Below are 27,441 nucleotides of genomic sequence, written 5' to 3' on the forward strand. Positions count from 1 at the left end.
GATTTCTGTTGCTTTAAATTGCTCTATTGTCTGTGACAACCCACTGAAACTCAGGGCTATCTTTGTTCTGGTGGCCCAGACACTTGAAACTCTCAAATAGGTTTTGGTATTTTGTAATTCACAAGAGGATCTTCTCTGTTGTTTTCTAGTAATTTAATGCACAGATTAGTGACACCAATTTGTACATTAAAAACACTTGGTGGCTGACAAATGGCTCAGCTAGGAAAGGCACCTGTCGCCAAGACTGAAGACCTGGGTTCGATCCCTAGGACCCACATGATAGAAAGAGGGACCTGATTCCTGAAAGTTGGCCTCGAATCCTACAATTGTGCTGTGGTAAGCATGCAACTATACATATGTACTCACAAGCGAATATGCACACCACACATGTAAATAAATAAACAATAAACCAAATTGTTGCTAAATTCCTAGCAACGGTACTGGACAGTGCAGAGACTAAAGATAAGCACCCCCATTGCCACAAAAGGTTTAGTTGTATCTGTGAATCTCTTGATTGAATGGCAATAAAGAACGCAAACAACCATCACATGAACACATCCCACTATCTGTTGAGGAGTGTGGGGAACACAGTCCATCAGGCTCTGTTCTGTAAAGAATGCCAGCATTGAGACAGAATGCAATTAACTCTGAGCAATCCCTGCTTGTGTAGGTGTTAGAGCACCCTTCCTTCCTCTGATACCTGTCTATAGCAAGGTGGTGTGTGTGTGTGTGTGTGTGTGTGGCGACTGAAAATAGAAACACAGTCTTGACTCATAGAGCTTAAGGGAAGCCAACTATAGCTATCCTTCTGAGATTCGATGTCATAGTTTTTTAAAACTGTTTAGTGATGACTAGAAAACAACCAGGCCCGATAACAACTTCTTAGTGGTATGCTCCCTTGTGGTAAATTCTCATTACGTAGCTCCATTGACCTTGAACTCATGGTTCTCCTGCCTCTGACTTCTGAGTGCCTTCTGACTTCTGTGACTGGCTTGGCTTGTTGCTTATTAACATCAGCCATGTGGTCCTGCTCATGTGTGCACTGGGACTAACAGTGTGTAACTACCACGTCTGGCTCAAATACGTTCTTTGAAGCGTCTTGTAATGACAATTTAAAGAAATTCTCTCTCTCTCTCTCTCTCTCTCTCTCTCTCTCTCTCTCTCTCTCTCTCCTCACTCCTTCCCTCTCTTCCTCCCTCCCTCTCTCCCGCTCCCTCTCCCCCCTCCTTTCTTTCTTTCTTTCTTTCTTTCTTTCTTTCTTTCTTTCTTTCTTTTGGTTTTGTTTTATGTTTTTGGAGGCAGGGTTTCTCTGTGTAGCCTTGGCTTTCTTGGCTTTCTTGGAACTCTGTAGACCAGGCTGGCCTCAAACTCAGAGATCTGCTTGCCTCTTCCTCCCAAGTGTTGGGATTAAAGGTGTGTGCTACTGACACCCAGCTAAAGATATTTTCTTATTGATTGATTGAGGCTGTATCTAGCCTCCTGAGTGCTGGGATTAAAGGCACATGCCACTACATATAATCAATCACTTTCATTTTTTTTTTTTTTCAAAACAGGTTTCAATGTGTAGTTCTGGCTGTTCTAGAACTTTCTCTGTAGACCAGGCTGGTTTCAAATGCAGTAATCCACCTGCCTCTGTCTCCCTAGTGCTGGGATTAAAGGTATGTGCTGCCACCGCTCAGGTTTTTTTTTTTTTTCCATCTTTTTTTTCAATTAATTAGTTTAAGGATACATTGGGGGAAGAGTCATTTCTTGGGCAGACTGCCCAGATGAGGATAATCTTGAGCATTTGGGTCTCCTGTTTCTACCTCCCAAATGTTCAGATTATAGTCCAGCAACACTACCTCTGGTTAGTACAGAGCTAGGGACTGAACCCAGGGCAGGTGAGCCAAAAAAAAAAAAAAAAAAAAAAAAAAAAACTGAGGACTGAGCCACATCCTTAGCCCTTGTGTAGCCCATGTGTAGCATTACAACCGACAATGAGTCAGTAAGTGGTAGCTATTATATTCAGCATTTTTAAAAAAGCTTACACTATCAGTATGAACTCCTTTTTTTGTGTACATGGATGGGCACAAACACACATGCAACTTGTGTATATAAACATCACACACGCACACGCGCACACACACACACACACACACACACACACACACACACACACACACACACACACATGTTTGGTGTTAGAGCATGCTGCTTCATGTGCACAAGTCTGAGTTCACCCCACCACCTTAACACACACCAAACCAAAAATTTAGAGCACAAGGAGGTAACAGTCCAGTTTATCTGCTGGGTGTGGCTGCCTTCTTCTTCGTGGTCTTTATCTCTACTCTCCTATGGCTTTCCACTTTTCCATAAACCTTTGCCTTACACAGAGTTTTCCCCTCTGTTTTACATTTTGATTTATTTTGGGGTCATGAGCCGGGATTGGAGTTGTTTATCTCCTCAAGTGCCTCAACCAGATGGGTCATCTCACAGACTCCTGCACCCAGTTTTGAGTTGTGAATATCCTTTGGCCATCTTGCCTGTGTAGCCCCTTACAGCAATGGTCATGGGTCTTTTAAAAATCTCATCTTAGGTGAAGTGTGTGCCCTGTCCAGAGGAACAACAACCTTTTTCTTAAGGAAACATACTGAGATGGCTGAGTGCAGGACATTTTCTGCCTAATACTTAATTTTGTGAACACTGCCAATAAATCTGCCTTAATTAATAGAGTAGCTAGATATGGTGAGCCTGTAAGCCCAACCCCAGTAAACAAGTGAGTAAACAGACAAAAATAGAATGGAGATGAGGAAATGAGTGTCTAGGAATTCACTTTCAAAGAGTCTAATTTTTACAAGCCAGCAAAATCAAAGTGTAATCACCATTTCAGAGTAAGAAATAGTCAGATCATACATTGGTCATATGGACTGACACTCTGAACTCCCTCCTAGTTCTGCTATGGCTCTAACTAATACTAGGCAAACACTACCATCAAACCCTTTAAGCTGTCAATGGTTAACTCATTCAGGACAAATAATGGCATTCTTCAGGGTTGTGTTGTTTTGCTTAAGGTAGTCTTCTCCTAGATATTTCCAAGAATCAAAAAAAAAAAAAAAAAAAGAAAGAAAGAAAGAAAAAGGAAAACAAAAACAAACAAGCAAGGTTAAGGAAATATCAATGAGCTTCCAGGTTCACAGCAGGAAGTCACTGCTCAGGACTACATGTGACACAGTTGAGATGGCTCAGCAGACAAATGGCTGAGGTACCTGATGACCTGAGTTCAATCTCTAGGACTGACATCATAGGAGAGAATCAATTCCTGAAAGTCATCCTCTGACCCACACAGGTGTGTCATGGTATGCATGACATACATACACATTGATAATGTAATACAAATTTGAGAAGGTGCTTCTGTCCTGAAAACCTATCATATTTAGAGCTTGGGAAACATGTACCTGTACCTTTATATTTTTCATGCAGCATCTATTGTTAGGATCATTCATGCAAGCATTTGCTGAGCTTTTAAATGTTGTGTCTATCTATCTATCTATCATCTATCTCCTATCAATCATCTATCTTCTATCTATCTCTCTATCACGTCTATCTATCTGTCTGGCTGTGTGTGATGATCATTATATGTTGCTCTGGTTTGTTTAAGGTAGTAGAAAAATCAGCTATAGAAAAATGTGAACAAAGGGTTGGAGTAGAAGCTCAGTGGAAGAGCTCTTGACTATCATGTGTGAAACCCTGGGTTCAGTCCTCTCACTACATTAAACAGACATGGCAGTGAATGCCTGTAAGTTCAGTACTCAGGAGGTGGAGGTAGGATGATCACAAGTTACAAACTGTTCTCGAGCACAGGAAGTTTGAGACCAGACTGAGCTAGAGACCCTAACTAGAAAGTAGAGGGGGAACAAATACACTTGGAATTTGATGAAACACCCCCCCCCCTTTTTGGTCTGTTTTTCCTCTTTATACAGCTCCAAGCTGGCCTCAAAAACTTTCCATCCTCCTGTCTCAGCCTCTGGAGTACTGGAATTATAGGTACATGCCAACACAACCAAATGATGCAGTCAAAAAAAATTAAGATTTATTCTTTATTTTGAAACAGGGATTTTCTACATAGCCCTGGCTGCCTGGAACTTTCTATGTAGACCAAGGTAGTTTTGAACTCACAGAACTCCACCTGCCTCTGCCTCTGCCTCTGGGTGCTGAGATTAAAGGCATGTTCCACCATGACTGGCTTCTAATATTTATTCTTAATTATGTGTATATTTGAGTATCAGTGGGCAGGAATGTGCATTTGAGTGCAGGTGCTCCCAGAGACCGGAGGCACTGTATCCCTCTGGAGCTGGAATTAAAAGCAACTCCAAGAAGCTTGATGTGGGTGCTGGAAACCAAATTGGTTCCCTTGCAATAGCAGTATGCTCCCTCAACAGTCCCTGCTGTAATCATTTTATATCACAGAACATTGCAGGAAGCTGGGCAGAATCGTGGGAAATGAAGGAACAAGAGAAGCTGGCCATACCCAGGAGATATACTTGGCAGTAATACCACCTCGCCTTCTGTGAAAGCTGCAGTGGACGAATGAGTCAGGTCCTGTTTTGTAAACAGTGAAAACCTCATTTGCCTAGTAAGGACGAAAAACTAGCTAGCAGTCACCGATTTTTGTTTGTTTGTTTGTTTTTTGTTTTCTCCTTGATTTCATATAATTATTTAGCGTGTTCAGGGTGGAGCAGGGTAGCAGGACCCTACTGTGGAAACCAGAGGACAACATACAGGATTCAGTTCTCTTCTTCAATCACATGAGCCCTGGGCATCAAATTCAGGTGCTCAGATTTGGGGGCAATTGCCATTACCTGGCGAGTCACATTATCAGCCCACAGCAGTCATTTTAACAACTCATATATATACTGTTTGTTTATTTTGGTACTGGGTTTTGAATGCAGGGCTTTGCGCATGACAAGCACATGCTCTACTTCACCCCCACCCTCAGCAAAAATGTTCCATTTCTCTTTCTTTTTTGGTGTGTATGTGTGTTCATGCCTGCACAACAGTGTGAAGGCCCGAGGAGGACATTGATGTATGGCTTGCTATTTGACTAGGCTGACCGCCCAGTGACTTCTGGGGATCTGCCTGCCTCCACGCCCCTCAGTGGGGTTACAAGTATGCACAGCCATGTGAGACTTTTTCAGAGTTCTAGACATTTGAACTCAGGGCCTCTTGATTTCATAGCAAGAGTTCTTACCCACTGGTCTATCTCCCTAGCCCCAAAATGTTGCAGGAAGGATAAACTGACCAGCTGCTGGACAGTTTCAAGGTCCTTTACTGGTCTGCACAGGTGGAGTAATGGTCTCTGTACATTATATTTTAGAAATGAATGCAAGTTTCCTGAAGAAACAGTTTCCTAAGAGAAATGACTGGTGCTGTTGTACAAATAGGACATTCCTTCCTCCTTCAGTCCAGGTAGCTTATCTATTTTTGAATTTCTAGAGGACAGCAATGATGGAAGATTGGCTACAAAATTATTTATATTGAGAACTGTGCCTCAGTGAACCATTGGTTAGCATTCTCAGTGGCAAGGATTCTGTTTATTTTATACTTTAATTTGACTGGCAGATCTTTGTTTAATCATCCTATTGAACCACAAAGGTGGTTTGGGTGACATTGTTGAGTAATGCACTATATTTTTATCTCTGCAAAAAGCCCATGGTCAGAATACTACAATAGTCTCTACCCTAGTCCCAAACAGCAGATTTTCACACCATAAGAACAGCTCAGTTCCCTCCATATATTTGTTTCCTGAATACTGTCTTGCAGGGTAAGTACTTCGTCTCCCTTCTCTCATTGGAAAGGACGGATGTTATTGAAATGTTGGTGTGGATAAAGGTTGCTGCTTTACTTATGGATGGAAACTTCCAGCTTTCCTAATGAGAAATACTTCTCATTCTCTGTGACAACTCACATTCCTGAAGCTGATTTCCTTCACTTTGCAGAGCTAACCCCCACTTTTTTTTTTTTTTTTAACTGGTGTATATGTAAGTGTATGTGTATGCACTTGTGGGAGTCAGAGGCTGACTCTGGGTATCTTTCTCTATTGCTCTACTCCTTTATTATTAATTATTGTTATTAAGAAAGACATAACTAGGTGTGGAGGTGGATGACTTTAATCCCAGCATTCAGGAGGCAGAGGGAGGCAAACCTCTTAGCACAAGGCCTGCAAGGTCTACAGAGTGAGTTCCAGGGCTACACAGAGAAACCTTGTCTTGAAAAACCAAAGCCAAACACTAAAAAACCAACAAACAAAATAAAAAAAATGTATGTGTTTATGCATGTGCAGATCTGTTTGCTGACACCCATGGAGGACAAAAGGCAGCATCAGATCCCCAGGAGCTGGAGTTAAAAGCATTTGAGCCTCTTGGTGGGGTGCTAGGATCTGGACTTGGTCCTCTGATAGACTCTAGATAGCTCTGAAAGAGCTCCAGGCACTCGACTCTACTTTTTCTGAGATAAGGTCTTTTACTGAACCTGGAGTTTGCCACCTTAGCTGGACTAGCTGGCCAGTGAGCCCCAGAAGTCTATCTTTCTGCTTCCCCAGAGCTGGGTTGTAGATGTGCACTATCATGGCCAGCTTTCATGTGAGTGCTGGGGCCAATTCAGGTCCTCATGGTTGTCCAGCAAGCACTCACTCACTCACTGAGACATTTCCCTAGCTCTACACCTACTTTTCTTTCTTTCTGGGACTTACGGTAGTCCCCTAACCAACTGTCACCCTCCTCTACTTCTGCCTGTCCTTTTCCCCTTCTGGTTTTCCATGCCACCATTAAGGAAAGCAGCCTCCACCCACTCTTTTTGTGCTATCTGTGTTGTTTATAATTTGCGTTCTCTCTCCCTCTCTCTCTCTCTCTTGAGATATTACTTTCTGGAGAATGATTTTGACCAACTTCCTAACTTTTCTTTGTGACATCAATGTTCTATTTTCTAATCCACACTTCTTTTTTGCAGTTTCTTAAACTTCCTTTGGTCGGTGTCACAGACAGCCATCCAGTGGAGACTGAAACCACCAGTTCATTTTGCACAGGCCACTGAACAGTCATAAGATGGTGACAACTTTTGGTCTCTAGTGACCTGGACTGGATTCGACTCACTGACCTAGAGGTGAAAGGCTCTGTATTCCATTACTAATCCCTTGAGCCATCCGGCCCCCTGAAAATGATTCTTTGGTTTTATTATTGCAAAGACCATTTATAAAATCATGAACTGGATTTAGGAAAGCAACCATGAAATAGCAAGGGACAACAAATTGATTGAAATTCCTTAAATGTCTCGTGGGCTGGAGCCTCTCAGACAGGAAGAACGGGAAAAAGTTCTATATAGGCACCTCCTTTCTTACTTCAGGAGCACAAGCAACCTGCTCATTTAGACGTGGCAACTTCAGAACCACTGTCCATGCCTCAGGGAACTAATTCCTAAATAAAGAAAATGGAAAAGCAAACTACGAAACAGCCAATAATCTTTATTTTGCACTTCCCCCACCCTTTACCCCTCTCCAAAAAGCACTAGTGGGTATATTTGTGCATGTGAAAATATTGTATAAAGTATTTAGAATGATCTCTAATGAATGAAACAAACAAAAAAAAGATACACATATCTCAACATAGATACTTTTTGGGGGGGCAGGGAAGAAAACTTCTGGCTTCTAGAACAAGGAGGGTAGTGACTTCCACACTCTTCCCAGGTCGACTGCATTCCCACTGTTCTGCAATTTAACATCAAGGCAGAGAACCGCATTTCTGAAACCACATTATATGTTTTAAAATAGGACTAATTATAATGCTAATATCAATTGAGTTGGCAGTAAAAAAAAAATCACATTTCTATTCGTATATTTGTATTAGGTTCAAATCCCACATTCTAACATTCAAGATAGCCTTCACACAAGCCCAAATCGGGATTATTTCAAAATCAAGTAAAAGTCCACAGTTATTCCAAAGTCACTAAAATATGCTAATAAAGTTAAATTTGATGTTTTTTTACATTAAAAATAAAATATTTGGTTTACGTTTCAGATATCTATAACATATAATAAATAGTGGGCAGTATAGTAATATAATAAAGTTTTGTGATACCCTGAAATTTGATGAGTTTTCTTAAAAAAATTCATAATATACTTCATTTCAACCTTAAAGCACAATATCCATGAACAAAGCTGTAGAAATAAAACAATATAAACACAAAATGCTACAGTATTTTTCTTTTTTTCTTTTTTCTTTTTTTTTACTTTTGTGGAAACTACATGTCCTTTTAGTAAAAGTGAGAGAAATTTACAGAAAATATATAACAAACAAAACAATTTCAAACCATCAACTCTAGATTTAAATTGCCTTGTTCCTTCCAACTGCTAGGGTCTTTTCCCCACCATGTTTCGGGCACTGCATTTGGGGAGGGATAGCTGGTCTCTCTCTCTCTCTGTCCTCTTTGCCTACGTACAGCAGCAATTACAGACATGGCTGAAATCACAGTGGATTCCAGAGAAAGCCAGAATTAAACACGATAAAAAAATTTTAAAAATAACTACTTCATAAATATTTATTATTTACAGTAAGGGGAAATTGTTCTTAGTATCAAGAGTTTTATACAAGTTGATAAATGTACACGTGGCGGTGAGAAGAGGCTCCAGCAGTTTACAGAAGAGCAGGATTAGAACACAACCAAGTTATAAAATAGACTAAAGGAAAATAATTTGCATGGAGGTGAACAGGACATGATAGAAACCTTTTTCTTAAAAAATATAAGGTATCTCACAAAAGCCTGAACATTTTACATGTTAGTAATAAAAGTGGGGTCAGGTGGGGGAGTTTCATATATTCTCATCACAAAAATATTTACCAGTCCTCTGACTGACTGGGGCATTCTTTCCTTATGATTATCTCTGTGAGGGAGAGGGCTTGGAAACTATAGCTAATGATGCATCCTTCAGTTACAATCAAGGCATTTGTACATTACCTTCTCATCTAACAGCGTAATAAAAGGTTCTGGAGAGAAGAAAGGAAATCAAGAGGGAAGATGTGTGGTGTCTTTATTAATACTTGTCACTGGTAATAGGCATATGGAGGTGCTAGCCCTCAGGCCATGCCTCCACTGGAGTTTTTCTTCAGTCACACGCCGTGGGAGCTCAGGCCCATGTGTTTCAGAAGGGAGCATCCAGAGTGATAGCACATTCTTGTCCTTGCCCCTCCGGGATGCGCAGTCCACAGGGCCTGGGGGAGACAGGATGGCAGAACCGGCCCAGCCCAACCGGCGCGGGGCATCAGTCCTGCCCACGCTGACGTCAGTGCGCACGGTGCTTCCTCTTCTTGTGCTTCTTGTCTTTCTTTATCTTGGCACACTTGGCGCAGAACCACTGCATCTCTTCCGGAGGAGCGGCCATTAATCCCACACAGGGCCTAGACACCAAAAGAAGTTCAGATAAACAAGTTTCTTATAATTTTCTTCCTTCCTTCCTTCCTTCCTTCCTTCCTTCCTTCCTTCCTTCCTTCCTTCCTTCCTTCCTTTATTTCTTTTGGTTTTTCGAGACAGGTTTCTCTTTGTAGCCCTGGCTGCCCTGGAACTTGCTCTGTAGAACAAGTTGGCCTTAAACTCAGAGATCTGCCTGCCTCTGCCTCCCGAGTCCTGGGATTAAAGATGTGAGCCACCATCACCCAGCACTTTCAATTTTCTTTTTCTGAGGCAAGGTCTGCAAGCTGTTCCATGTCCCTGCTCCCCTGAACTTTATAAAGTTTTTATTTTTGTGTTATGTGTATGAGAGTTTTTGTCTGTGTATTATTTGTGTGCCTGGTGCTGGCAGAGGCCAGAGAGGGTGTCTGATTCCCTGTAAAAGGAATTGTAGACCATAATGTCTCACCAGGAGGATGTTGGGACTTATCCATCTCTTGAGCCATTGTGCCATGTTTTCAAAGGTGTCATATTTTTTCCTCATACAGTCAAGGTTGGCCTTGAACTCCTGGGTATGGAACCTGAGCCCTCCAAAATGCTATGCAAGCACTCTACCAACTGAGTTAAATCAATCGCTTCATTTCTGATGCTTTGATTTTTTTTTTTTTTTAAAGGAATGGTGATATGGCTCATCAGATAAAGACACTGGCCACTATGCCTGACAACATGGTCTTCCAAGCCATGTGGTGGTTTTGGAAATGAAGAACTGGCTCCTTTAAGTTGCTTTCTGACCTTCACATGCATGTGGTAAAATGGTGTGCATACCAATTCTCCATCTCCACAATAAAGATAAATGTTAAAAAATGATGTATGTACCAGAAATGAGCCCAGAGCTCTAATTCACACAGCACTAATGTTGGGTATTTGGTTTATCCCATTATAAAATGCCTCTGAATATGTTCTATGGGGGAGATTATTAGTTTATTTTATCCTTTCAGTCAGGACTAGTGTAATGCAATGGCTTTGCTTTTATGTTTTCATTTGGGGAAAGGGGCAGGGTATGAGACAGTCTCAGGTAACCCAGGTTGACCTCAAACTCACTATGTAATCAAGGATGGTCTGAAACTTGTGATCCTTTGGTCTCAGTACCAGGAGTGCTGAGATTACCCACATTCCACTGGACCTGGCTCTGTTTTTATTGTATAGACAGCAAACATCATAGCCGAACAGATATTTTAAGAATGAAATAAGGTTGAACACATTTTGGCTGAGCATCTTCAGATGGGAACAGCTGAGGAGGTTTCGGAAACAAGCTGTCTGCTCTCAGGCACAGCCAGTGAAGTGCTACAGTTCCCACGCAATGCCAGTGGACAGGAAGATAAGGGAAGGCCTATATTCTTATTTTTGTATGAAAGGGTATATAAGTGAAGCTAAATAAATATTCATGCTCCAGGCTCTGTAAAAACAGCACAATTAAATCTGCAGTTATTTCACTTTGCAGGCTCCATTTGACTGTCCTCTGGAGAGTAGCTGAACTGGTCTGAAGATACCAGCTGGCTAGGATCCCTGTTTAGGTATGATCTATGTTGTGCTACCTAAGCACCTGAGGCACTGGGGGGCACTCACCAATGGTACCAATCATCACAGCCATCACAGCCGATCATAGGGCTCCCGTCATCAGGCTTGTTGCACCCTGGGCAGATCCAGATTTGATTGCCCCACTCATCTCGGATCTGATGTTACAGTGGAGGAGCAAAAACAGATGGTGTAGGGAAAAAGAACCAAAAGAGGCCAGGTAAGAATGCTGCTTCAAACTACAAACACAGTGGACTAAGGAGCTGGAAATACAGTAGATTAGCACTGCATGTAAGTCACCATCAGTAACTCCTGTTAGGAAGGCAGCTAGCTAGCTACCAACAGCTTCTTCCCTCCCAATACACTTTCTTACCCCTCCCTCCCACACAACCTCCTGAGTGCTGGGATTTCTGGTGTGTGCGGCCATGCCTGGACATAGTGACATATTTCTAGTGCATATTCTAAACTGCATTAAAAACAAGGCATTGGTAGAGGAGGGAGGGAGGGAGAAGGGAACTGGGATCGTCATGTAATTCAATCTTGTTTGTAATTCAAAGATATAAAAAATAAAAACAACAACAACAAAAAAACAAGGCATTGTAGAATCATCATTGGAAACCATATAACACGACCTTAGCTTCGGCTAAGAAATTCCTATAATCTCTGTAACTCTTAATTATAAGCCTCCCTGCCAGTAACAACTGATATTTTTGAAAGTGCTCAGTTTTACATATTTTTTTTCAGCCACATTCATAGCATGGAATTAGCACATACAGGCTAACATGCATGTATTCCCTCATTACTTATTAGCCAAACACTTCTCCTGAACTAGGTGATAAGATCAAGGATATAAAAGACCTGTTACTAAGTAACTTTCCATTCCCTTTATGACATTTTAGAAAAGTACAATCAACTAAAGGGCAAATGATATAAGAGGTTCATGGGGCCAAAGAACTACATACTTAATTATTATTATGCTCCAAATACTGCATGTTCTGGAGTTCTGACATCACTCTCAATAGGAAGTGTCCCTCCCTAATGGTAAGACTGTCTCAAATGTCACACTATTGAAACCAATTCTGCATGGATACTATAAAAGAGCACCAAGTCAAGTTCACTTTTAAATGTCCTCACAGTAAGACAACATATGATTTCACTGTGTATTTTGCAAGGTGGCCACTTCCTATGCATTTAAGTACTACCTGACTAGACATGTCAAAGAACAATCAGTGGTTTCCTTGTGAGGGTCTATCAAAAGTGGATATATTCCTCCGTATGCATGGGTTTGCTGTAAGGGCTATTATTTTTGAAAGTCTCTACAAAGGCAAACGACACTGCCCTCAAACCTTTCTAGAAGAATGTGGAGTAAGCTGTCTTTGGCTGCTGGCTCTAACTTGGGAGAAACTGCACCATGGGGAAAGAAGCAGCAGTCACCAGGCACTGAGTGTCCAGTGAGTAAAGTCACCATGCATGGTTAGTCCTGCTGCTGGCTGACCTTTCTTGACATTAGCATGTTGTGACTCTGTGTAACATAAAAAAAATTGCCATAGCACCCAATACTTTCTAGGGTACCGAGTTCTTTCCAACATATGACTTCATTTAATCATTGTAAATAATCTTTGGATAGTTTAGAAATGCGGAAAGAATTTCACTGTCAACATCACACCAGTGACAGAATCTTCCTCTGCGTTCTCAGTCTATATTTGGGCACTGTCCCAGTTGGTGTCACCTCTGTGGAGTCAGTTCAAATGTCTACTGGAAAGCCACAATCTTTAGAGCCAGACAAGACTACAGAAATTATTGAGTCTAATACAAATCCCTTAATCACAGATAAACAAATGGATGGTGAAGAGATTAAGTATAAACTTTTTCCTGATCAACTCACCTGGGGGTGATGCCTCAATTAGACTCCTTGATTGATCTTCAATTGGACCAATTTATTCCTCATAGGTTTTTGTATCATATTTTCTGTCTTGAATTGCCAATTTATTATTTTTATGCTATTTTTTCCTGTCTATGTACTCCCTGAATGTATTCAGGATTTTTTAAAAAATACTTCTTTGTGTCTTTCTAGTATCTCACATATTTAATGATTTCTTTCCAACCCCCCTATGTAACACACAGCTAGATATCTCCTAACAAAATAGCACCAGTCCTGCCCTGCCACTTGCCAGTCATTCATCTCTTTACAAAGGTTAAGCTAACACAACAGTACAGAGATTGTCATTAAAAGCATCAGTGTCTCCATTTACAGAACAGTCTGTTGTGTGCTTGTGTGTGTCTATTCACTGTGTCTTGAGAACATATCTTTATAAATACTTCATTACTGGTTGAATTTGGGGTTTGATTAAGATCTGATTATATTAACTATGGGGAAAAATCCCAGGACAATGTGGAGTCATTCACTATGATGGGATGCATTTATTTACATCAATACTAGCGGTTAAACTCAGGGCCCTGTACGTAATAGGGAAGCTCTCTACCACTGAGCTATGTCTCTAGATATATATAGTAGGGCTAATAATAAAAAAGTGCACTTGAGTGCTCAGAAAGTCCTATGATCTTAAGGTCCTTTTCTATTTAAGATGTAAGTCCTAATATATTCTGGATCTCAGCAAATAAAATACAATAATTAACTGGCCCATAAGATCTACGTCTATTACATAAATTATACTCAAGTCACTAATTTTATCACTCTAGTAAGAATTTACTGTGGAATTTAAATATCACAGTATATACTGATGTTCTTATATTTAAGTATACAGTCATGTTTCAAATCAACAAATAAAAGCAATTTGACATTATTTATGTGGCTGAGTGAATATAACAGTTTTGAGCCAATTGCTTGAAAAGGCAATGGAAATGCTTCTCCATTTAACAAGTACTGCCTGTGAGAGTTAACATCGAAGAACCAGAGATTTCTTAGATGCTGTGGAAACATACGTACCACATAAGTGCTGACCGTCTCCGTCACCACGCTACGCACTGGGGCTTTGGCACTCCCTGCTCCAGAGAGGGCAGGGGCTGGGGATGGCATCAGGGCTGGGCACATTGCAGCCTGGGCGAGAAGTGGTGGTGGCAGAGGAGTAGGGCTCACACGCACAGGAACAGGAACTGGGGCTGGAGGCGGGGTTTTAGGTCTGTTCAGAGAAGGGGCTGGCTTAGCCTCGGGAGCTGGCACCACCTTGCTGATGACACTGTCAAGGAAAGAAAAGTGAAATTCAAAATATATCACATATGCAAAATTACTGCAAAAATCCTTTGTCTAGAAGCAAAATAGGTTTACTTTACTTAAAACACACACACATACACACACACACACACACACACACACACACACACACACACACACACCAACAAACATTTATTTAGGGTATGTGGTGGTCAGAGGACAACTTGCTAGGAGATGGCTTTCTCCTTCCACCATGTGAGTTCCAGGGATCAAACACAGGTTGTCAGGCTTGTGTAGCAGGTCCCCTTACCTGCTGAGCCATATTGCCATCCATATTTATTTTACAGTGTCTCATGCATGAATGGGAACCACTCTAAGAGCTAAGCTATATCCCCAGGCTTGCAAAATCTACTTTGAAGCATCCAAAAATAGTTAAAGAACTGAGAATTCACTCACGGCCCATCATCAATTAGTCTTGCAACTTGGGCTAACTTCATTTTTTCTAACTGCCCCTCGGTGATCAGATGTATAGAGATAGTCTAACAATCAATACACATGTGTTTTTCACAGATATGTAATACATGGGTTGTGTTTTTCTGTAGCTGCATTACATACTCCCCTTTGTTAACTTATATGTATCAATATGACTTCTGGGACTGATGAAATGTGAGAAGGGCTGTGTCACTTCTGAGTAGCTTCTTGTAGCCATCATGGACTGTGGAGTCTTGTTTACTTCAGAGGAATCTCTTCCTCCCCAGAAGCCACCTTTCCTGCCCAAATTGGAAGGTGATTTTATAGTTTTTTTTTGAATTTTGAATTTTGAATCAGAATATGAATGAGAGTGCTCCTCACAAATTCTGGTATTTGAATACTTGGTCTCCAGTTGGAGGCAGTTTGGGGAGATTTAGGTGGTACAGCTGTCACTGGGCGCAGGTTTTGAGATTACATAGTCTCATCTTGCTTCCAGTTTGCCCTGTCTGCTTCATACTTGTAGCTGAAGGTGTGATCACTCAGCTTCCTGCTTGAGCCACCATGCCTGGCACTGGTGGCCAAGCCTCTTCACAGTTATGGAGCCCCATCCTCTGGATCTGTAAGCCCAAATGAGCTCTTCTATAAATTGACTTGGTCATAAAAGTTGGTAGAGAGAGAAGTTGCCCACATCCACTTCACCATGTGTGGTGGTTTGAAAGAAAATGCACCCCAAAGAGAGTGGCACTAACAGAAGGTGTGGCCTTGTTAGAGGAAGGTGGGTCACCGTGGAGGCAGGCTTTGAGGTTTCATATACACTCAAGTCATGCCCAGGGAGACAGTTCACTTCCTGTTGCCTTCACTTCCTGTTGCCTGCATGCTGCCTTGCTTCCCAACATTTCCCGCCAGTTTAACATTTCAAAGATTATTAAATTTATCTATTATGTAATGACTAAACCTCTAAACTCTAAGTGAGCCACTCAATTAAATGTAAGAGTTGCCATGATCACGGTGTTTCTTTAAGACACCATGTTACTATTTTGAGGACTGTGGAAGATTTTGGAAGTCTGTATCAGAGTGGTTAAATACTCTAAGCAGCATTCAGTAAGCTATTCTAATAGAAGCCTGGAAAATGGAGTGGACTACGAAGGCTCAGCTCAAGAGGCTCGAAAGAGGAACAATATTAGCAGCGCAACTAGAGGCCATTCATGTGTTATTTTGGCAAAGAATCTGGTTGCTTTCTGTCCATATCTTGAGAACTTTCCTGCAGCTAAATGTAAAAGTAATGGGCTAGCCAGGTGATGGTGGCTCAGGTCTTTAAATCCCAGCACTTGGAAGGCAGAGGCAGGCAGATCTCTGAGAGTTTGAGGCCAGCCTCACCCAGAGCTGTTACACAGAGAAACCTTGTCTCGAAAAACCAAAAAAAAAAAAAAAAAGGTAAGTAAGTAATGGGCTAATTTCTTTGGGGAGGAAATTCTTTTTCTTCCAACTCCTCCCCCCAACCCCCTTTCCTGTTTTTTTTTTTTTTTTTTTTTGAGACAGGGTTTCTTTGTGTAGGTCTGCCTGTCCTAGAACCACCTCTATAGACCAGGCTGGCCTCAAACTCAGAGATCTGCCTGTCTCTGCCTCTGAGTACTGGGATTAAAGGCTGGTACAACGTAATACTGAATCTGTGGTGTGGTTGTTATTGATAACACTATGCAGGTCTACAGTAAATGAGCACAAGAGGGCCAGAAAGAAATGTAAATTGAATAGTTTGGAGAGAAAAGGATACTAGTAAGCTTACTATTACAGCCAAGGCAGTGCAGGAAGAGATGCTTTAATTTTTTTTTTCTTCTAAGAATTTGGTTCTGTTAGCACTTTGCCTCAGACACCAATAGCTATTTTTCTTGTCCGACTCAATGGTCCATAAGAACACCTAAAGTGCATGCAATTTCAGTAAACTAATCTCCATTTTGATGGTGCTGCTGTTGCCTTTGGGAGAAGTCTCATTTTTTTTCTTTATTTTTAATTACTCATATTTACAGATCCATCCCCTCCATTCTGTCACTCTCCCATCCTCCCATGTTCCCTATCCTACCCAACTCACCCCAACCCCCCTATGGAGGGTTACTATTACAGCCCAGATACAGCAAGGAGGGCCCTCCCCCAAACAATATGACAGACTTTGAAGGTCTTTGGTGGAGGGCCTCACTATTCCTGGGGAGGAGTGGGGGGTTATAATTGTTAAGGAGATTAGGGCCATTAACAAAAGATGGGGATTTAGTTAAGAGATCCTGGGTTGGGTCCTCAACTCTGGAACAAAAAAAAAAAAAAAAAAAAAGTGGGCTCTGCACTGGAACAAATGGAAGTGTTCCATCAAGGCATGACCCTGACCACCTAAGCTTCTAACTAGTAAAATTGCCTGAGTTTTTTCTAATTTAGATTGCCCTTAGGAAGCAACTGTAAACAAACACTGCTGCTGGTGTGGATAGTCCAGGCACCATCCCATGCTGAAGGACCCTAGGCAGTGTTATCCCTGTGGTGCTGGAGTTAAAGGCATGAAGGATGCAAAAGTGAAGGGGTCATGTATTCCTCCTCTGCAATTTCAGACAGCTGTTGAGTCAGGCAACTTGTGAAGGCTCTGAAAGGTGAAGTCTGGTTTGCAGTGGTGACCCTAAGATACTGGACATGACAGTGAAGAATATCTAAGAGTGTTATAGAACTGATGGATGGTACCAATCCATGTATTTAAGAAACTCACCACATACCACCAGGTCAATAGAAGAAACCTTAGTCAAAGTACATCCAAGCAATACTGTGAAACAGAGAAAAACCTGAGCAGCAGCTAGAGGTAAAAAGAACAACCACTTTCACGTAAGAAATAGATGGCAGCTGACTCAAAGCCAGTGTGAAACAAAAGACCAATATGCTAAAGAAAATAAATTCCATTTTTGAAATTGTATAGAAATAATGTGACCTAAGGATATGTTAGTCAAACAAAACCCAAGGATTTGCTACCTGCAGGCTTGTACTAAAGAAACCATTTTGGACTTTGGTTTTTCAAGACAGGGTTTCTTTGTGTATCCTTGATTGTCCTTGAACTCACTTTGTAGACCAGGATGGCCTTGAACTCACAGAGTTCTGCCTGCCTCTGCCTCCCTAGGGCTGGGATTAAAGGTATGTGCCACCACACCCAGTTGGCCTTTACATTCTTCTAAATTATTAAGAAACATAAAAAGGTACATATTTGTTAATATTTGCCATATTAAAAGTTAAACATTTACCACATTAAAAGATAAATTAGGGCAGGAGAGATGGCTCAGAGGTTAAGAGCACCAGCTGCTCTTCCAGAGGTCCTGAATTCAATTCCCAGGGACGACATGGTGGCTCACAACCATCCATTATGAGATCTGGTGCCCTCTTCTGGTGTGCAGATATACATGGAGGCATAATGTTGTATACATAATAAATAAATAAAATCTTTAAAAACAAGATAAATTAAAAATATATTTGTTTAGTAATGGCTCAGTGGTTAATAGCACTTGCTGTTCTTTCAGAGGACCAGGGTTCAATTCCCAGCACCTAGATGGAGGCTCACAGTTGTCTGTGACTCAAATCCTAAGGGATCCAATGTTGTCTTCAGGCCTCTAGGCATGCACATGGTGCAACAGTCATACATGCAAACAAAATTCCCTTAAACATACATATTAAAGTAAATAAATAAAAAAAGCTTTTAAAAAGTAGGAGCTTAGGACATAAATCATGGTATACTTGCTGAGTGTAGCTAAGGCTCTGAGTTCAAGCCCTAACACTGAAAACAGATAGCTAATGTAACAATAGTGAACTTGTCACCTGTTAATAGATGCCATGCTTAATTTTCATTGTCAACGTGATTGGATTTAAATCATTATAGAAACACATCTATGGGTGTTTTTATATGTGTGCTTCCAGGAAGGTTGGAAGAAGACCAGAAGGGCACCCATCATTCCATGGGCTGAAGTCCTAAAGAGAGCAGGCTGAGTATCATTCATCCTCTCTGCTTCTTCACTGCGGATGCAATGTGACTGACAGCTGCCTCAGCTTCCCCACCATGAGGGATTATTCTCTCAATGGTGAAGCAAAAGAAACCCTTCCTTCCTTGAACTGCCTTTGTTCAGTATTTTGTCACAGAAATAAGAAAAGCATCTAATGTAAAAAACAGCATCTTTTAAAAATAAAAGCAAGTCCACTGTGAGGAAAGGACACAGTGACTAGAACTGAGTCAGCAGAATTATGATAGATAGGCTAAATGTACACAGTGGTGGAAGATGTGATCACAATGACAAAATGACTTCACTGTGAAGATTAGAAATCCTGGAAACACACAGTGCAGTAGGTGGGTAGAGGGAGAGGTAGTCCTTCTGAAGGACTATTAAAACCTTAAGGATGATGTGCAGGGCCAGTGGCGCAATGGATAACCCTTTGGTTCAGTATACAGTATGTTATTTAGTCATGTGTGGTAGCCCCAGCACTCAGAAGGTAGAGGCAGGCTGATCTCTGTGAGTTCAAGGCCAACCTGGTCTACATAGTGAGTTCCAGAATAGTCAGGACTACACAGCAAGACCCTGTCTCAAAATACCACATTATTTGAAGTGTTACACACTTATTTTTATCAAAAATAAAAAAAATACTTGTGGGTAATATATAATAAAATCCAAGTTTTCTAAGAAGAAAAACACAAGCATGAATATTTATGTGTATAGTTACAAAAAAAGTTCAAAAGAATATATACATATCAGAAACTACCTCTATATGCTGGGATCACAGGGTACTTTTCCTTGGCATATCCATAATTAACATATAAATCTTGTAATAAAAATAATGAAAAAGTAAAAATATATATATTTAAAGTGTTTCTAGGAACTTTTAAGCAAAAATGATGGTTTGGCCACAGTTTAGTTATAGGAAATAAAGCCCCAAGTTAAGTCAAAGGGTTTCTCAATACAGATGACTGTCATTGTTATAGATGACTTTGTCAGCCTGGCGTTGGTGGCACATGCCTTTAATCCCAGCACTCGGGAGGCAGAGGCAGGTGGATCTCTGTGAGTTTGAAGCCAGCATGGTCTCCAGATTGAATTCCCAGACAGGCTTCAAAGCCACAGAGAAACCCTGTCTAAAAGAAAAAAAAAAAAAAACCAAAAAACCCCCAAACAAACCAACAACAAAACACACACACACACACACACACACACACACACACACACACACACCCACAAAAAAAAATAGATGACTTTGTCATTGTTAATGGAAATCAATAGCCTAAAGAGAGTCTTTAGTAACTATGCTATTTGTTTGTGTAAGTGAAATAATAAATTTGTCCTTCAGATACTGCTATAGTTTGGCTGTGGTTTGTCCCAGAAGATACATGAGTTCATACACTAGATCTTCAATGTGCTGATGTGAGTGAGAGGTAGTGAGATCTAGGATTTAGTGTAAGGTCATTTATATATTGGCAATATTATATTGGCAATATGGCAATATTATATATTGGCGTGCGCGCTCTCTCTTGCGTGTGTGTGTGTGTGTGTGTTTGTGTGTGTGTGTGTGTGTGTGTGTGTGAGAGAGAGAGAGAGAGAGAGAGAGAGAGAGAGAGAGAGAGAGAGTTACAAGACAAACTATCCTAACTCTACTTCTCTACTTTCAAGGGGTCAGGGTAGCATTGTATTACTGCCACAGTGACCTACTTCTCCAGCTCTTGAAGTTCAAAGGAAAGCTTCTTAGAGAGTTTGAGTTATTTTGATTATAGGTTCTAAGTGACTTAGGGTCATTGAATATACAATTTTAAAAGCAATTCTTTTTTTTTTAAGAAAAAAATTTCTATGATCTAGCTTTTAGCAATATGAAAAATCATGTAGCAGTCCAACATAATACACGTTCTAAGCCCTGATTAGCTGAAGTATAAACACTCAATCAATTTCATTGTAGGGGTGATTCTAGATTCTGGCTGCCCTTCTCCTCCTACTGAACTGCGCAGAAAGTAACCCTTGGGCTCCTGTTGAGTGCCTGTGTCTCACAGAGAAAGCAATACTGCCCACAGCTGTGCCCCACGATGGCTCTGCTGCTAACCTTACATCTTTTGGAGGATTTAGTCACAGTGCCCTAACTGCTCTAAACACTGGTGTTATTCATACAAATGTGCAGAAGGAGGGACTTTCAGAGGGATTTCTTTACCTGTTTCCCCAAATCGGGGAAACAAACAGAATGGGTCATGAGCTGTAATGCAAACTCACAGCTTGACAAGTCAATAAAGAGCCAGGCCCTGCCTCCCAGGCCCTCAGAGCCTCTAAGGTTAGAGGCAAACACAATTTGGATGTGTTCTGCACAGGAGGTTTAATGATCCTCATTATTCAGCTATTGTGTGCAAACACTATGAAACCAGTAATCTAAATTAACAAAGTCCAAATAACTGGCTACTAAAGTGCTCTCACAGTTCAAAAGTTCCCTCACAATGGCTTACTTATTTACCCTAACAGTGAATGGCCATTTTTAAATGGTGACATGACACCATAGGGAAAAGTACTGTAATAATGCCTATAGATTTTGTGTGACCTTCTGAACACAGAAGTTGTTCAATGGAGAAAAATCACTTTGAGGAAAAAACACATTCCTTACATCGAAATTCATTTACTCCTTTCTAAATGTTTAATTTTAGATTTTAGACACACCATCACCATAAGAAACACATTTTCACATATGCTAAAGGAGTCCCTTCTCACAACAAATGGAAAAATGAAATTTTACAATAATATTGCTGTGAATCCTCACAGTTGGTTTGTGACATGAACATGTACGCCTATTTTTGCCTTTTCACTTCTGTGGAATGCCCCCAGATATACCTGGCCTAAACATGCAGTCAGTTTGTTGTTCACATACAGGCAGACTTAAATAATATGAAAGTCACTATTACTTGGGTGACCTCCAAGAGTACTCTCCTTGCTTGGTTTGGGACCACTCACTGGGGAAAGGCAGCTGCTATGTCTGCATGTGCAGAAACTGCCTTACAAAGGAGGGCATGACGTGTGTGAGCTTGAGACACTAAGGACTTCCGATGATGCTGTCTTGGTCAGCAGCTCCAAAGGCCTGAGAGAGAACTGTTCAAACCCTGCAGAGCCAGGAAGTAAGCATTCTTTAAATGGCTAAATTTCAGGATTATTTGTTGTGTGGAAATGGAAAACAAATACACCAACTTTTTCCATTTTTCTAACTTAGGTATATAAGCAAATATTCCAAACTTGGGAGGAATTCTATTTTAGAGTATTGGTACTTAAAATGACAAACAATGAGACAGTCATTTCCATATTTCACGTTGATCAAATACCCAAAGACAATTATGAGAATCAGTTTTATGTTGATTCTTCAAATCAATCATTATTCCTTATTCTTCTTGATCCTCACAGCTCAAATTTTAACATTCATATAATTATAAGACAACGATAAATGGATTTAATTCCTCAAGCTTGTGGCTTGCCTCTTGAATATTTACATCGTCTCATAAAACGGGTATTTTATCTTGTCATAGCCCAAGTACACATCAAGTAGCAAACATTTTATCTTTTAATGCAGGCATGACCTATTTGAAAAATGAAACAAATTGCATGAAGTAATTAGAGAAAAACATCACCATTATAGAATCTTGTTTCCAAGGGAGAGGCCCAAATGATTATACTCCTATTGTCAAATGTTCAAAATCTGTAAAATACCCTAAAAGGGCACTAACATTCAGATAAGTAATGAATAACAAACATTTCATCATACTTGCAAAAAGATCCAGTAGAGCGATAATGGTACTAATGAAAATGATAAGCTCTCAGTAAGCTATGTAAAAGGAAAGGGAAGAAGCAAAAATATCTCTGAATATATTTTGTCATATACTTTTGACTTTGGAGTCAGGTAAATGTTCTCTAGATACAAGAAAATCAATTTGTTTTTTTAAGACAGGATCTCAGTATGTAGCTCTGGCTGGCCTGAAACTTGCTATGTATACTAGGTTATCCTTGAACTAAAGGGATCCACTTGCCTCAGCCACCCAAGAGCAGGAACTATAGGTGGGTGTCACTACACCTGGCTCAAAAAATTAACTTTAAAAAAAATTATTTATTTATTATGCTTCCATGTATATCTGCACACCAGAAGAGGGCACCAGATCTCATAACAGATGGTTGTGAGCCACCATGTCGTTGCTGGGAATTGAACTCGGGACCTCTGGAAGAGCAGCTGGTGCTCTTAAACTCTGAGCCATCTCTCCAGTCCCCCAACCCCCCATTAACTTTTAAAAGCTGTCTTTGAACGGAAAGTAAGCAGAAATGAACAAATCACCTAGCAAGTCAATTATAACAATAAACATCATTTCAGGAGACTTTAGGATGCTGGTATTCTGTTCACACATCCATAGCAGAGTGTAAAAACAAACACTGAGAGGGGCAAATCCCTATTAGCTGTTGACCAGATAACTTCAGAAGCCCCTAAAGCAATACAGGCTGTTACCACTGTTCCTGGATACCCAGTGCAACTATAGAGTAAGGCCCTGCTGTTGAAGACGTGCTCTGTATACAGGACATAGAGAAGCCAAGTTATGAAGATTTCTGCTGACTAGTGTCATGGTGCAGGGAGATGCTATGCAGGCTGTTGGTGGAGAAAGGCCATTAATAATTACAACCAGTTGTATACTCTCCATGCTACAACACTGTACTGTCTGGCAAGATATGAACATGGTACACTAGCTTCTTGATTGGATTTCAGGCTCACTCCATGGGAGAAATATATATTTGCCCTGGAAGTGCTTCGCCTTGGACCGAGAGACCACTTGAGTGACAAGTAAAGTAAACTGATGGGAACCACACAGCCCACACTCCTGTGGCAGTCCCACCATGCCTGTGTCACCAAGCTGGCCCCAAACAACTGGCAGCACCTCTGGGAGTCTGGGAAGACTCAATATTAGAGACTACCGCTACTGATGTTTTAACCAATGGACACATGGTTAAACTCTCTCTCTTTTTTAAAATTAGTTATTTTTATTTTATTTGCATTGGTGTTTTGCCTGCATGTATGTCTGTGTGACACTGTAAGATCTTGGAGTTATAGACAGTTGTTAGCTGCCATATGGATGCTGGGAATTGAACCCGGGTCCTCTAGAAGAACAGTCGGTGCTCTTAACTGCTAAGCCATATCTCCAGCCCAGTTAAACTCTCTTTTAAACACCCATATTTATTCTCATAGATTAGTATTTCAGCGGTAACCCATAGGAAATACATGAAAGCTATTCAACACTGATGAGATTGTATTGAATCTAACATTAGACAACATTAGACAAGATAATTTGAAAACAAAAATAATAAAAGAGGAAGGAAAAGGAGAAGGAAACAGGTGGTGGGGGAGGGAAGGAACGGGGAGAGAGAGACTAAATTCAACAATCATCACTAAGTGTAATTCTGGGTCAGCTCCACCAACTCCTTTCTCTGAAGACAGCAACAGGAGACATTCAGTCAGCATTTATCTGCTCTTTCCTGTTTGATTTACATTTCAAACTAACCAAAGAAAAGTACACTTTCACTGAAGGGTTTCAATTAATAAATACTAAAGAGATGGTCACATTAAAAAAACAATCCAGCATTTTACAAGGTCTAATGAAATGACTGATTTAATATTGTTAAAGGTATAAACCTCACCATGTGCCCCCTGTTGAGACAGTAAGACAAACCCAGAGTTGGAGAGATAGCTCAGCAATTAAAGCATTTATTGCTGGTCTAAGGATCAAAGTTGGGTTCCCAGGTGACTCACAACCACCGGAACTCCAGTTCCAGGAAATCCCACACCTGTGGCCTCTGCAGGCATGTGCACTAATGTGCACATACCTGCACGTGGATACACATCACACCCATACGTAATTAAAAAGAATATAAATACATCAGTGATTAAGAGCACTTGCTGCTCTTCCAGCGCAGAAGTTCAGTTGCTAGCACCCACATGTGGTGCCTCAGAAGTGCCTATAAACTCCAGCTCTTAAGGATCTGACATCCTCTTCCAGTCTCAGCAGGCAAATCCCACCCACCTCCCCAGCACATATAAATAATATAAAAATAAAGTAAATCTTTAAGAAGAACTGCCTTTCTTTCTCTTGTTCTTTTTTTTTTTTTTTTTTTTTTTTTTTGAGACAGGGTTTTTCTCTGTAGCCCTGAGTATCCTGGAACTCCCTTGGTAAACTAGGCTGGCTTGAAACTCAGAGATCCACCTACCTCTGCTACCAGAATGCTGGGATTGAAGGTGTGTGCCATCACTGTCCGGCAAGAAGAGCTAGCTTTCATCTTTTAGTTTTATTAAAAATGAGCAATGTCAGTATTTAAAACACATATATTAGTAGACAGATGTGTAATTGTGTGCAGAAAGATACCTATGCTTTTAGAGAGGCCAGAAAAAAGCAGAAGGGGTGATTAAAAATCTATTTTATAAGGCTCTTTGACAGTAACCTAAATTTACAATACAAATGTTAATGTCTTTGTATTTATTATAGACTAAATAAAATGATGAAAACAATAAAAAAGTAGAAAGACATTGTACCCTACTTATTTGGCTTTGAATGGCTTAATGGTGGCAGTGATGGGGAATATGGCCATTTAGCACTTGTAACTGTGATTTACTCATTCTGTTCATCTTGTCCAAACAAATGAACCGGGTAGCATTACTTACTGTCATTGTTCCTCTATGCTTTAATAAAATTCACATGTACATGTACAGATTAATCAGTGCTTCATAGCCAGGTCCTAATATATGCTATGGTCATGTTCAAAATCTGGTTCATGTCCAACACCAGTGTTCTAATAACTGAACTAAAATAAAAGTACATGAAATGCCTCTGATCTAGTTATGGCCAGGAGGTAGGAGCAAGCTATAAATTAGTGCATATACTAATTCTATTTTTTAAAAAAAACTGGTGAAATAGACACTGAAGTTAGTGTTTGCTATATGGGAAAAAGGATGAGATTTGTGGGGCAGGGGGCTTAGCTATCTAAACTATATATTTTAAAAGCTAAATTATTTGTTATTATTATATTATGATAACATTTTATGTAATCATCATCATTACAACAAGGTTTCATCTTTTCCTGCTTATCACCATTATCATCATCATCATCATCATCATGACAAGGTTTCACACATTCCAAGATGGCCTCAAACTCACTATGTTGGCAAAGACAACTTTCTAATCCTCTGGTCTCTGCTTTCTTAGTACTAGGATTACAGGCCTGTCTTACCATGCCTGGTTTAATTTGGTACTAGGGATTGAACCTAGAACTTAGTATATGCTAGGCAAGTACTCTTCCAACTGAACAATATCCCCAGCCTCAACTAAAAGCCCCAACAGGTTAACTTAACTTTTAAAAACATGTGTGTGTGTATGTGGACATATGTGTGGAGGTCAGAGTTAACCTAGGAGTCGGTTCTCCCCTTGCACCATATGGGTGCTTGTACCTTTACCCTCAAGCCATCTCACTGGCCCACAGTTAACTCTTTAAAGAAAATAATGACCATGTAGTATTTCTGAAATTAAAAAAAAAATTTAAAAACTATGTTAAGTGCCACCTTACATAGCAGTACTTGTTTAAATGGTTTTTAAATACAAGGCCTGCTGATTTTATCCAAAAGATATAACATGCTGAGGCATCAGATAAAGACCAAAGGATAGGGTCTTTTATTTCCATTTTTTGTTCAGTTCTAGAAATTTGGAGCAAGAGGGCTTGCTTGTTCAGCACAGTATTATAAAATCAATGCAATGTCCCAATTCTATTATACTCAGTCTTAGCCTTCTCCTAAGACCTACAGCAGCTTGAAAAATAGAAGCTCTGGGTTCATCACCAGCATGTAAGAAATGGGAAGAACCAGCATGGAGGACACCATCATGAATTTTGAAAAATATGCTTGACAATGGCACTCGTCCATTTAAGCAAAATTTTCTCAACATTAACTGGGTAAAATATTATGAACAAAGATTTGTAAAGAGTGAGTAAGAACAGAGTAAGAAAGGGGTAAGGAGAAAAAAGGAAGGCGTATAAAGAAAAAGCAAAAGGGACAGTAAAAGAATGAGATGTAGACAAGTGGGGAAAAATTGGGATAATAGAGAGTTTCATGGGCAACAGGCCCCAGAAGAGCAGAGAGGAGTCATGCTGTTAGGACTCAGCCTGCTTTCTGCACTGATCCCAATAATAAGGGTGGGTGAATGAAGGGTGGGTGAAAAAGCTACATGGGAACCTACAATCTTCCAATCCAAGAAAATAATTCAATTAGAGAGGATAGTAGGTGACATGAAAAGACTGGAGGAATATGCTCAAGGTTAAAGGTTTAAGTGGTAATAGTACATAAAGAAGCCTTACAGAAATTCACCAGTTTTTAAGCTAACTAAAAAAAGTAATAAATGTTTTTAAAGTATCCTGTATGGGGGAACAATGCTGCTCCCAGAAGATATGGGTTATTAAATGAAAATTTCAGTGTCAGGCATGGGATCCCTCTTTATTAGTTACTGGCCCAAGCAGCCCCAAAGAAACCCCAAGGACAGGCTCTTGGCTATCTACCATAACTAGATTTTAAACTCTGTTGCTGAAGACACCATTCACTTCAGTTACAGGACATGGAGAAATCAACCTTGACTGACCAGAAATCTCTGATGGCTAGTTTACAGTGTCAGGAGGTGCTATACAGAGGGACCAAAAGACATAATTGATCTTACTCAGCACTAGACCCTGCATGCTTTAACACTGACCTGCAGGCAAGATGTGCCTACTAGCATTTCAGGTATGTGT

At 40.4% G+C, this 27,441-nt stretch overlaps 1 protein-coding gene across 1 annotated transcript in view; it reads right to left on the minus strand.

The window, feature by feature from the left end:
- Positions 1-7,475: 7,475 nt before the first annotated feature.
- Taf3 (TATA-box binding protein associated factor 3) overlaps positions 7,476-27,441 on the minus strand; it is a 150,951-nt gene continuing 130,985 nt past the window's right edge. The window contains exons 5-7 of the mRNA XM_027405141.2: positions 13,937-14,186; positions 11,041-11,147; positions 7,476-9,425 (exon numbers count right to left, since the gene is read on the minus strand). Of these exons, the coding sequence (XP_027260942.1) occupies positions 9,311-9,425; positions 11,041-11,147; positions 13,937-14,186 (472 nt within the window). The 3' untranslated portion in view covers positions 7,476-9,310. The remainder of the gene's footprint in view (positions 9,426-11,040; positions 11,148-13,936; positions 14,187-27,441) is intronic.

This window comes from Cricetulus griseus, chromosome 3 (genome assembly GCF_003668045.3).
Source record: "Cricetulus griseus strain 17A/GY chromosome 3, alternate assembly CriGri-PICRH-1.0, whole genome shotgun sequence".
Taxonomy (NCBI): Eukaryota; Metazoa; Chordata; class Mammalia; order Rodentia; family Cricetidae; genus Cricetulus; species Cricetulus griseus.